Raw genomic sequence first — 13,113 nt, forward strand, 5'->3', positions numbered from 1 at the left:
CCAGCAAAATGGCAACGACCTTCAGTTGTGAGCCTCATCCCTTCTGCATTTGGTCTCCAAGCCAGCAGTGGTATTTTTAGATGGATGATGAATAGGTGTCTTGGAGCATTATGCAGTCAAATATAACGTAAATGTTTGTGGATTGCAAACACTCATATAAAGAAGTTAGGAAAAATATTCAAAGGTCAAAAGCCAGTATCATGGGATCTCTCCACAGCCAAAGCACTGCCTAATATTGCTGTCTTTTTCTATTCAGTCTACTTATTTTTCCCCATCTGAAGGGGGAAGAAATGAAACAGAAGAATTATAAATCTAGATGAATCCCAAAAACTTTATGAAAAAAAAAGCCAAACAGATCTACTCCCCTTCTCCTCTGGGTCTGGTCTAGAAATACAGGAAACTTCAGGAAAAAACTTGGAAAAAAAAGTCCTGTGAAATATTTTCTCTAAGATTCGACAGTGAAATACTATGAGGCTACTGTTTAAAATCCTATTACTTTTTCTGTGCTTCAGTTCTTCCCAATGTTCTCTATATAATAAGCATTTCAAATGAAATTACATTATTTTAAAACACACTGTAGTAGGCAATTACAATTCCTGAATACTAAATGCCAATATAACATAGCCCAGATTTATTGTCGTTCCTTAACTTTGTGCCATGTTCATTATATTTTAATGAATAAGGTTTCACATTAATTTTTTAAGTCTTTGCCTTGGAATCACGCAGTACGGCTGTAATTGCGGTGTGGAATTAGGTGTCTATTTACATTCTCCTCCTAAGTCTTGGAGATGAAGCCTTCCTTTGATTTTTTTTTCCCCCTAAGTCAGCAACATCACCTCTTCATCCTATTTTCAAGAGAGTTCCCCAGGGCCAGTGGCACTACCTCACCTGGCCACCACCAGCCAGGGCAGGGCTGTCCCAGCAAGGACCAGAGCCTGCTACCTGCTAAGCCTGGGAGGTGAGAGCAGAAGCACCAGGCACGCAGGGTTTGGAGGGGACCAGAGCAGCATCCACAAATCCAGTTGCACCTGTCTGGCCATGAGGACTCCCCAGCGGCAGCCTGGGTTGACACCCTCCTTTGCAGCATTCCCAGGGGGTTCTGCCCTCTCTCTGTGGTCACGTCTGCCATCCCACCTTTTCCCAAAATTCTCTTGCCTGCTGTCACCCCCCAGAGAGACACAGCTCACCCAAATGGTCTTTTCTAATACACTGACAGAATGCATGAAAAAACAAAGGGTGCAGACACAGGAGGCCATCACAAGTAGGGCAAGGTGAAGGTACCACATGATGCAAGGCTTTTCACCTTGTGAATCGATTTTTCACCTGGGACAGACCATGAAGAAATTAAGACAACGTGAGCTGAAATACAGGTGCTGGGCACAAAACAGGCCCTGTTTGCCAGCTGTCGTCTTTCAGGGGACAGATCTGACTTCCCGCTCTCAAAGCCTCCGGCAGCTCGGCAGCTGCTGCATGCAAAGATGCTGAGTAGAACCAAGAGCGGGGGAAGCCTTTCCTCCGCAAGCAGGCACTTGTTAATTCCAGTTATTCTGCATACTTGCAATACTTTAATTACTGATGTCAATAAACTACAGGAAATCTCCTTCAATTAGAACTCCTTTTTTAGATATTCTTTTTACCTGAGATAAAATGAAACTGCTTTATTGCAAGATCAGTCTTTGTCCACGGTTTTTATGCCCTTTTGAAGAGAACAGAAGTGAAATCCTGGCTCCTGGGATAGTGCAAGCCAATGGGACATTGCAGACACATGCCTGGGGACTGCCCGCTCTGTTGGTCCACAGGCCAAGTTTCTGTCCTTGTCTCTCTGTTCTGGTTGCTACCTCTTCCTCCTCTTCACAAGTACTAACCCTCTTAATTCCCTCCATCCAGAGAGTCTCCCTCATCACCTTTATTCATCCTCACAAAAGCAGAGGCTCTTCCATATCTAATCCTTCCCTCATATCTCACTTTCTCCATGTCAATGCCTGCCAGAACATCAATTTTAAAGCTCTCCATCCCCCTCACACCACCAAGGCAGCAATAAAACCTCCTTTGCCTACACCCTCCCTGCCTTTATGATCCCCAGGTGTTCCCCCCACTGCTCTCCATTACTGCCCCCACGCTATGGTTCCTCATCCACCCTCCATGGAAGAAGTTTTGCTGTAACCTCTGGCTCACAGCTACTGCTGCTGCCAGAGACAGACCCACAAGCACTGAGCAAAGAGCAAACCTAGTTGTATCCCCTCACCCCTCCACTTTCCTTCCATTTCATGATTTTTCCTCCAAAATTAGAGGGTTTTTGCCCACCAACACACTGCGCCTCCCTCCACGCTTCACAGCTTGGTTTTGAACTCTGCACCAGCACTGCTGCACAGCACAGATTTCTACCCAATTGAGCATATCCAGCCTTGCAAGCTTTGCCAATTACCACTCCTCCCACTGCTGCTTCCCCAACATGCATCTGCTTGCAGGGGCCAGGGAGGATCCCTCGACAGTCGGCCAGAGGGCTTTCTGGAGGGCTACCAGCCTGCCGGAGTTGCCAACGTCTCCGACAGCTGCACCTAACTCCCACTGATGCGCTCTGTTCTTCGAACCGGCCACCCTGAAGAGCGTTTTGCCTGTGTTTGCAGTCAACAGATGTACTGAAAGCAAACCCTATCAACCAAAGATTCGAATGTAAGGCAGGACACTTACAGATTCCTAGAAATCAGATTTTAAAAGAGGAGAGGGTGCTCTAACTAAGGAGTCTGGCTTTTTGGATTGTGTACAAAGATCCAAGAAAAATCCAGAATTAAAAGCCTCCATCTACCATGAAATATCCGTAAATTACTTATTTGTTAAAACCCAACCATATGTACTTTTAAGAAAGAGAGCTGTATCATGCATAATTTAGTTGGCACACAGATTGTACTGTTGTGTGTTTCATATGCGTGAAATAAATGAGCATAAATTACTTAATTTGAATAACACCAAACACCTGATTCCAGAGACGGAGCAACACTTCACACTAAGGCATGTAAGTGCTCTTGGCTTGTTGACGTTTCACCAGAGCAAATTAAAATTAGCAAGCTGAAAACAGAAATTCATCTTGTGGCTTGTAGACAAACATTCATGGTGCATCCACACGGCTCGTGAACAGCAAAAAACTGAGCCATGGTGATATGATGGACCTACAGAGGAGACTTGCATTGCTACAGAAAGTGCCAAAAAAATGCACATCAGATCCCTATACATGTTCTTTATGATGCTGGTAACACACAAGTCAGTAATAGGAATAACAGTAAGTTGGGTAGCCTGTATCGTCATGTATTTGAGTATTTTTTAATTTGTCCCCAAAATTTTATAACAGACCCCAAGGAAAAAAAATGGTCGACAGTATTTCTCACAAATCTCATAAAAAAATATGTCTAATTGGACTGTTTTCCCACACAGAGCTTTCTATATCTAACTAGATTACAAATATGATTGGAACACTTCTCTCCTAATAAAAAAAAAGTTTAAATAAAGCACTTTTGGTAATTTATCTCCATGTCACAAAAGGATGCACATGGGATTTGTCTTCTACCATTTATCTGTGCCAAAAGCAAAGTTTTCAGATTTTGACAAATATCATAGATGCTCATATTTCTCAAAAAGTGTTTTGATTAATAGCAAATAATTTGTCTTTCAAGAGTAAATTCCTCTGATGCATGTTTGAGTTGCGGGGCTTTCTTTTGCTGAAACTGGAGAAGGAAAGGCAAGTGAAGGATCTTCTCCAACATACGTGGAACTAGCTCTGCCTTAAACATGTGGCAATATTTCCTGTACTTATTGCAGCCTCCAGCTTTTTGCCTGCCATCACAAAACAGACATCCCACTGAAATGAGACAGGACACCAATACAAAAGACATTTGCAAGTTTGGCCAAGCTGTGAGGTGCTCTCAAATAGAACATAGGGAAGATGAAATAAAGCATCTTTCACCTTTAAAATTGAGAGCAATGTATGCAAACAAGCCATAGGCATTGCTATGAGTCTGCACAAGACTTCTTTCCTCCTATGGCTTCAGCTTCCAAACTAACCATGGAGCATGAACACAGCTAGATCTGCCCCAGTGCCTCCTTCAACATTACATATGCCCCCTCATCTCTCCTCTGCAGAGCCAGAAAATGCAATTGGCTTTGCCTTACTTTCAGGAAAGAAATCCAAATGTTATTGACAGCCTTGTACTTACTGAGTTCAGAAATGCTCCCCACGCGCGTAGCAAGTAAAGACTGCTCGATGGTCCTTAGCTCTGACTGGCTGAACATCTGCACCTCCCCAGGCTTGTTTGACCTTTGCTGGTCTTTGTGAAGGTTCAAGCTGTCCGGCAGGCAGAGAACACCTACAGTGGAAAAAAAGAAAGGAGAAGTCTGATGTAATTTCAGCCAACACGGATGACTTTGGTGGCACCACCCCATCGTTTTGGGGACATTCCAAGACACAGCCTGTGTGTGCAGAGCTCGAAGACAACCAACATCTGTAACTCAATGTCACAGATGACTCATGCAGAAGTGGCCCTTGTTAGCTCTTCTGAATATCCCCAAGTCAATTACAACATCACCCGAGGGATAATTCTTACAAAAAATCCTAGGAGGATTGCCCAAAGGGGAGTTCAAAGGGTTCCAAAGAAGCCTCCTAGAAACTACTCCAAACCTACACAAAATTATTAGAAAACGATATCTACTGGTATCTCAGAATTCTTAAAGATTGGCTTTAAAATTATATATGAGACAGATGATACATTTACAGGATTTTCCTGTAAGGGGAATTCCACTGTCAATTGCCAAAATAACAGACAGTATCAAGATGTTAGAAGTGTCATTGATGGGCTGATTGAATTTCTTTTGTAACAGCTCCTGGCAATTGAACTGCTTGGACTTCAAAAGCCCATTACGAAGAAGCCCTTAGAACAGTGAATTTTTATGGTGCAGGGCAAAAGTAAAGCTACTGACAATAAAATGATTTACATACACATTCATTCAGGCACAAAAGTCACTTTCTGCCACAACATCTAAACCCTCAGGAATAGACAGAGGGCATAAATTTACTCATCAAAATCATTGTCACGCTAAAAAACAGAACTTATTTACAAGAGCAAACATTGCATTACCATCCTTGACTAACTGATGCATTGGTCCAGCTTGGAGAGCAAGCTCTGCTCCCTTCCTAAGGTCTGGGAACAGTCAACTATGGTTATGCTCTTCACAATGGCTATCATCTTCCCAGTCCCTCTGGGACACACACAGGTAGAGACCCAGGCAATGGAACTCTACCTCTTTATGATGATTAAATTTCATCTTATGTCCAAATGCATGATATGCAACAATTACCTTAGAAAAGAAGCCAGAGTAGGAAATATGTATTTTCCATTAGTTTTTACTACTCTTTTCTTTTAAGCACAGACAGGAGATTCTGCCCTTACAGGCCAAGAAGACTTTGCAAAATACATTAAAGGAAGAGGTATGTATTTAGTGTTTTTCTTCAAGGAAACAACTTGCTTAATTTCCCAGCTCAGTAAATATACAACATCTAACACTACTGATCAATAATTCTGCCAATAGGTATAACGTTGGAGGCCCAGGGCAGAACAGCTACCTTAACCTGTTTATCTCAGTTATGAAACAGCCCCACAAACATCCCTGCCTTGGGAGCACTGAAAGACCAGGCAATTCACCTGAGAGGAGATGCTTCTCAGACATCTTGTTAGCTTCACCAAACCATCCTGGATTCCCTCCTCACATCTATCTCTTCCCTGCAAACAGTTCAGTTTACAAGCAGCACAGACCTAAAAACACCCATTCTGGGAGGAGAGAGGTGACACAGGTTCAGTGAGCCTATTCAAAAGAAAAAGTGTATACACTGGGAAAACCAAGACCAAAAGTCTTGTCAACCATGGCCATGAGACAGCAACCTAAACCAGGATCATCCTCTGCACACAGCAGCAGTGCCAGAACAAAGTTCCTGATAGCCTGTTTGAACGCTGGAGACAAAGGAGCAGGAACAGATGTAATTCCCAGCCCTGGCTCTGGTCCCAGGGTTGTAACAACTCCATGCATGTGTAGAAGGTCATGAGCGAGTAACACGACTCACGAGGAAGTGCCCTGGAGAAAAAGAGCAGGACATCTGACACAGCAAAAGGGAGGGAAGAACTTAAAGCAGAAAGGTAGGGAATGAAAAGCAACAAAAGCTTATAAAACAAGCTCTTCAAATTCTCCTGCCATCACTCAGTGGCTGACTCACTTAAACACTTGGTGCACTGATCAACATTTATATTCCATGGATGTACAGATCTCCAGAAGTACAAACACCTGGATTTAAAATGCAGGATTGCCTGCATATTTTAGTAAGTACTCTCTTGGAAATATTTATCAATTTTTTTTAGATTATTTTTTATAATTTTAATGGGTAGAAATTAAGACAAAATTGGAAGAGTCTTCCCTGCAGAAAACAGATGTGAAAATGATCTAATATTCTAAGAGATTTCTAAAAACAAACAAAAAAAATAGAGCACAAACAGCTTTATGGCATCTTTAAAATATGAATTGGATAATTTTTCTGCAAAAACACACCTTACATGTGGGGGAAAAAAATCCTGTTTATGATAATTTTACAAATAAAATCCAAATAGTTTAAAATCGTAATATGTACAGAAAATATTTCTCCGAGTGATTTATGCAGTGGGATATAGACATTTTATTCTCTACTTTATCTATGACTCTGTTCCCACAGCCAGGCCTTTTCCTTACAAACAGCCCTGATGATTAATTACTCTGTTCTTTGGCGAGGGGAGCATATTCTTAGGTTCTTGGATGGAAAAGCGCAAATGAAATGCAAAATGTGCCATTGTTAGAAAACGTAACAAATTCTAGGATGTATCATGCCAAAGGGTTTCACTTGGGTTGGAGATTAGCAAAGACACACAATAGCCAAACATCTGATACTTATATGCCAGCTTCAAAACTATAATTGACCACAGCCAGTGACCAGTGGGGTGATGGAAGATTTGTTTATAACTTATAATTTTGCTGGATCAAATCTGTTTCTATAAGTATAGAGAAAGGGAATTCTATGGTTTGGGCTTGTGACTCTGCCAATCTTCTAGCTTCAACTGTTTCCCCCCCCAAAATATTAAAGTGAATAAAATGCCTTTTTAGAAGAAAAAAACACTCTCTTTTTATCAGTGTTTGATGTAAAGTTCAAATTTTCTGATGAAAGGCTACAGCAGGGAAGAAGAGAGCATGCCAAACTGAGGAGGGAGGTGAAAAAATAAACATTTTGTGATTATAAATATCTTTTTTATAGATAGAAACATCTAAAAAGCTTTCACTGGTTTGGCTACAGTTCAACTTCCTTATTTTAATTCTTTGCCAATTGGTGTTAATTCACTTGCTTTTTCAGCCGTATTGTGTTAAACTTGAAAAATAGGTGAGGACCTCAAGTTTCCAGTTGCCTGAAAACCAGGACTTTCCCCCACTCTCTTTTCTTGCTGTCACTGCCGATGCTACCTGTCATTCCACACCAGAGACATCTGTGCAGTGTCTTCAGAAATGAACAGCAGTACCTGTCTTTTCTCTCAGCTTGGCACTGTTTACATGTCCTTCCTTTCTGCACAGGTACTGAACCCTGTGCGCTTCTTTGCCCATTATTTTATCCCTCTTCTTCCCTCTGATTCACTAGAGTGGAAATTAGGAAGTCAGTTGTTGCCTGATGAATACAGGGTCAGACTCCTTCAGTATGTCCCTGGCAGCTCTGCACCACCCAGCAACGTACAGAAGCCCCATGTTGCACCTCCGACTGCTGTGAACCACTGGAGCAAGGCAAGGCAATCAAAGCACTCAAGTGTATTTGGATTTCGTCACTTCTTTTGGTGCTCCCCCTTGCCTGTACCCTCCTTGGGGCATGGATCTGCCTAGGACTTGATTTCAAGGAGACATTTCCAGAATGGGCCATACCCAAAATTGTTTTATTCACTTAGCTCTTGGCCTCAGAGTGCCCTGCAATCCGTAGGTAAAAGACTGAAGAGAAATGCATACATTTTAAAATCAGCAGGATGCCAAGAAAAAAAAAAAGCTCCTAATGCTCCCCCTCCCAAATCTCTAGAGAAAAAACAACATCACAGAGAAAATCCAACGCACAATTAATACACTCTACATTTTTCCTGCCCTCTGGGCTCAGCTGAAACACAAGCCAGAGCTCAGTCCCTAAGGACCTTAAAATCCCAAACCAGAGAAGTATGGCACAAAATGAAAAAGTGAAGACTTGAAAGTGCCCAGATTTATAAAAGAAGCAGTTATTTTAAACCTTCAAGCAAACTCATCCAAGGACTGGAGTACCTTGTAACTCTTTTCCAGTTTTCCTGTGCACATTCCCACCTCTTTGGGCTTGGTTGATGCACCACCCTCCATTGCAAAGCAGATTTTGGCACAGAAACACATGCCTTCCTGCATACTCCTTTCAGAGATTGTTGCAGAGCTGCCTAATGCTGTCCTTGCAGCATGACAGAAGTGTGTGTGCATCACACAAATATCCCAAATTCAGTGTCCAGCAGCAGTCCCAGTAGATGTCCTCAGTGCCTCCCCAGCAAAACAGCCTGAAGGACCTGATAGTCTAGAGCAACTCCAACACCAGACACGGCAGCTGCAGTGTGACTCTTAAAGCTTTTCTAGGCAGGAGAAATATGGGTTGTGTAGCCCAAATCTCACCTAAATACAGAGGAATCATTAAAAATAACTAAGCTTTCTCCACTGTTCCTCAATTTAGACAGATACCTGCACTTATTTACGTACCAGCTGCTGCCAAACATTTGATTCCTGAAGTGCTGGCATTTATGATGCCCATACTCCAGGACCAGCAGACTTCACTTTCTCTCAGGCATAGGCTGCTGGCTTTCCATGGACCACGTATTGCTCCTGGCACTGCACAGCTATTTGTATCATGCAAAGGCAGATCAAAGGGCAAACCAGCAAAAAATAAGACAAGCAGCTGTTTGTATACCACCATGAATGACTACACAATGTGCAAAGCAATAAAACAGCAAGGTTTTTTATTTGGGATAGGTAATAAAGTATGAGGCAATGCTGTATCGCATGCTCAAACATCCTGTACGTCAGTCCCAAACCACCTTTGCCACCTAAAACATCATTTTCAACTGTGAGTCCGTCCCAGGAGAAAGAGAATGAGAGATTTGGGACCTAAACTTGCAGTTTCAGTTACTCCATGTCTGAAGTTACTGCTCCAACCTTCCTCTTCTCACCCATCGTAAACATACCACACATCTCCCATATTTTAAGCTTTTATTTGTATTTCAAGGAGTTTGAAACATTTAATCAAGCTACTGCTTGAGCATACAGCAAAATCACCAAGACCAAATGATACCTCAACTATAACTGAATTCAATTTTATATATATATATATATATGTCTGCAGATGAAGTGACAGAACACAGCAAACAAGAAGTTTGCACTGCCTACATTGATGGGTCTGCAACACCTAATGTTATCCACATTTTAAATTCCTTGCCTCCTCTCTTCTCCTTTAGTATTCAAATCCCATGGACTAAGCAAAACAAAATTCCAACGACATTAAATTAATAAAAATGCCCACTGAACAATATGATTCAGATGATCCATGGCTGAGGCATCTAGCAGAAAACCAACATAAATGTGTTTGCTTTGACTAAAAATTTAAGTGCTGTGAACATTATAAAATATTTCTTGCACATTTCACCATTCATTCCTTTGGAAAGAGTGCCAGACTTCTTTATATCAAGTTAGAGTGTAGACAAAAGCATGAAGGCTTTGCTGCTCTCGCTATTTTTCTTTAATTCTCCTATTTTAAAGAGAAAATAATTCAAATTATCTTTGACCTCCTTCTTTATCTCTCTATCACATCTTAAGCAAATGTATATATCTGGAAAACAGTTTATACTGCCACTGCAAGAAGTCCTACTAAGAATTTATAGAACTTAAGTGTGCAGGACAGATTACACATATATAGATATATACATAGCAGATTGATATAGATATATAGGTATATACATATATATATATATATAGCATATATATAGCAAATTGCTATAGAAAATGAGCCTGAAAATGGTAGTTAAACCTGATCTGTCCCCAGTACATGGTGTTGCATGTTATATTGCTCAAGTAAATGCCAACCTTACCTAGGAGGATTACCTTTAGGAGCAGGAAATCCCCTCAGTCATCATATTTTTTTATTTTTTACACAGGAACATCAGACTAGAAAATCTTTAGTCTCCTGCTCTCATAAATAACCATGTGAAGTTCAAGAGCTCACAAAACATCCAATCAAAAAAAAAAAACCTTTTCTTCCATGAGGTCACGTAGCAAAATACTTCCCAACATCAGGGAGCATTCTTGAGATCTACAATGGAAAGGCCTATGGGAAAAAAATAAAAGGGTCAAAAGTATTGCCAGCTGCCTTTGCAACAGCAAAGCACTTAACTAGGTGCAAGCCCCACATGGTTGGTATTCTGACATCCAGAAAAACTCTCCTGACCCCATACTTTGTGATCGTGGCAACCATGAATATGTGAGGATGATGTAGCATCCAGATACACAGCAGATTTTGTGGGACAGTATGGGATCACCAGCACCATGAGCTCAACATCCCAGCTCCAATGCACAGGACCTGGTGAACCGAAAGGGATGCAAACTACTATGTCAAGGCTCCAACTTAGAAAGAAACCCTACAGTCTCCATTTCTTAAAACAACCTGCACTGTCATCCCTGGGCTCAGCCTGTCAACTTGACTGGCAAGGCAGATGGAAAACATCTTGACTTCTCCTTACAGAAATGAGACTAAAGGGAAAATTTTAAAGCTAATCATATCAGCCAGTGCTTTCAGTAAAGGGAAGATCTGGAAAGCATTCAAGGCAAGGAGCACAAAGTGTCTTCTTTCCACACATTCCAACCCAGTTAAATAACAGGGAGTGGCTTTGCATGGAGAAAATGCAAAGCACTTGGGAAAGCCAGGTGGTGAGGTAAAGCTTCCAGAATTGGAGCCTTAAAGTAGGCAGAGCAGCCCAAACAAGGAAGGGTGGAACAAGCACAGGAATCAGACACAAGAGACTAAAAAGGGACACTACTTTGTGTGTCTTTTAACGCCTACTACCCAAAGACATTAACAGGCATTACCAGCTTTGCACTTTGCCTCAAGACACTGGTGTTATGCAGATAAAGTAATATTCACCTCTAACTTGTAGATAAAGTGAAAGTAAAGCATTAGAGAGTTCACTAATTAATTCAAGGTGAAATAAGAAATGTTAGAGAAAACCAGGAAAAGACCACAAGGCCTCTAGCTATGCATTTTAACCACAAGAGATCACCCTTTCTCTCCTGGAAAAAATCAGTAGAAGAGCAAATGAATAATGCTTAGAAATTAAAGAACTGAGAGCCGAACTAAATCATCCAAAGTGAAGAGCACCTCTATGAGATATGAGAGCAGATGCTACAGGAAGACGAGATAATAGAATTATATTACAACATGTGACTGTGACATCTTTTCTTGTAACCAAGTTTCTTAGCACAACATATTCTACTTAACTGGGACATCCTCCTTATTAGGATCCTTCCAAAGGCAATAGTTTTTGCCTAATGATAATGAGTGGCAATCACTGCTGCTTAAAATGGCATACAAGTAACAACAATTCAAGTAAATTAGGATATATTCTGCTAGCACCAAGCAGTTAAATGGTGCACAACCACGTGGAACACAGGATGGATTTGATTGTTCAGGCTATATATTACAAAACAGAAAAGAATCAAGACTATTAGATCCCCCTAAACATGGAAACTGAGCTCCCAAATCACCAACTACAGCTTTACATTTATTTTTCTCAGGATATAGAGAAAACAAAGTCTTAGTCCTGCCAAAATTAATTGCTAAACTTTAAAATCCTCAAAACCACCGCAAAAATAAACTACAAAAACAGCAAACATGAAGCAAGACACTCCTCAAGCCAAAGAAAAAATGGACACCCATCTCCTCATGCTCATCCCCAGGTCTCTCCCCATTCCCTTAAGTGGTCTTCGTGATACTGCCATAGGGCAAAGCAGCAGAAGATGCTGCTTTCCAGAGTGCATCCGTGGGCTGGACAAACAACACACTGTGATGGCACAGCAAGCTGCAGCTGATGCAAGAGCTGTATTCCCCTCCTGTTCCCCACTGAGGGGACTGATGTGCACCCTACACCTTCACCTACCTGTGATTTTCACCACTGCTCTCCCTGTTGGCCACGAAGAAGCATTTTATCAACTTCACAATAGGAAAACTGCACAACAGCACACTCTGCTCAGTCACGTTGTTCCACTGTCACACTGACCATAAAACTTTAGTGAGAGTTGTGATTTTTTTGGCAGAGAGATGTTAGAGCTGACACAATGCATTTATTTCATGTCGAGTACCCATCATCTTGAGATTACCCTGATCTAAGCTATGCTGCCCTGGAACTAGCAATGTGTCTGAGAAAGGCTTTCTATCACTCTTTGATAGGAGGCATCCAGACACAAAAAATAAAATTTAAAAATGCCATATCATCTTCCTTCTCTGCTACACACAAATAAATATAACACATGCAGCCCCCAGTGTCTTGACCCAAGAAGAAGTTGAGAGGTCATGGGGAATCTGATGGAAGAAAAGAGTGTGATGAATATGTTGGCAGTACCAGCAAGTGAGAAAGCTCAGACAAATGTGGATTTGGCGGTACCCAGTCTAACCGTGAGATGCCCTCTTGCAGCAAGACAGAAGACACATACTCAAGGAGGAAAGGCTGTGCTCTGGTATAAACATGGACTCTGGGCATGCACAAGAGTACTAACTCATGCAAAAACGGGTTTGGCTAAAAACAAGCACAATTCCCTGTTAGACAGAGTTCGAAGAAGGTCTACACCTTTGAGTCACCAAAAATGACTAAGAATGTGTTAATGACTTTTATTTTATGGAAGAAGACCTGTCTGCTGATAGCAGCAAAACAAGAGGATTCGGTGATTCACAGTTTAATATGCTTTCCCAGAGCCTGTAATTTCCTTTATTCATTACCATCAGGCCCCTGAAGTGCCCAGCCATGACAG

At 41.5% G+C, this 13,113-nt stretch overlaps 1 protein-coding gene across 6 annotated transcripts in view; it reads right to left on the reverse strand.

Annotated features, from left to right (window-relative positions):
* ABTB3 (ankyrin repeat and BTB domain containing 3) overlaps positions 1–13,113 on the reverse strand; it is a 183,611-nt gene that overhangs the window by 80,059 nt on the left and 90,439 nt on the right. For all 6 annotated transcript variants that reach the window (XM_051784570.1, XM_051784567.1, XM_051784572.1 and 3 more), the window contains exon 2: positions 4,209–4,358. In XM_051784570.1, the coding sequence (XP_051640530.1) occupies positions 4,209–4,358 (150 nt within the window). The remainder of the gene's footprint in view (positions 1–4,208; positions 4,359–13,113) is intronic.

This window comes from Manacus candei, unplaced genomic scaffold, assembly GCF_025592945.1.
Source record: "Manacus candei isolate 608988 ecotype Guabito, Panama unplaced genomic scaffold, ASM2559294v1 h1tg000018l, whole genome shotgun sequence".
Taxonomy (NCBI): Eukaryota; Metazoa; Chordata; class Aves; order Passeriformes; family Pipridae; genus Manacus; species Manacus candei.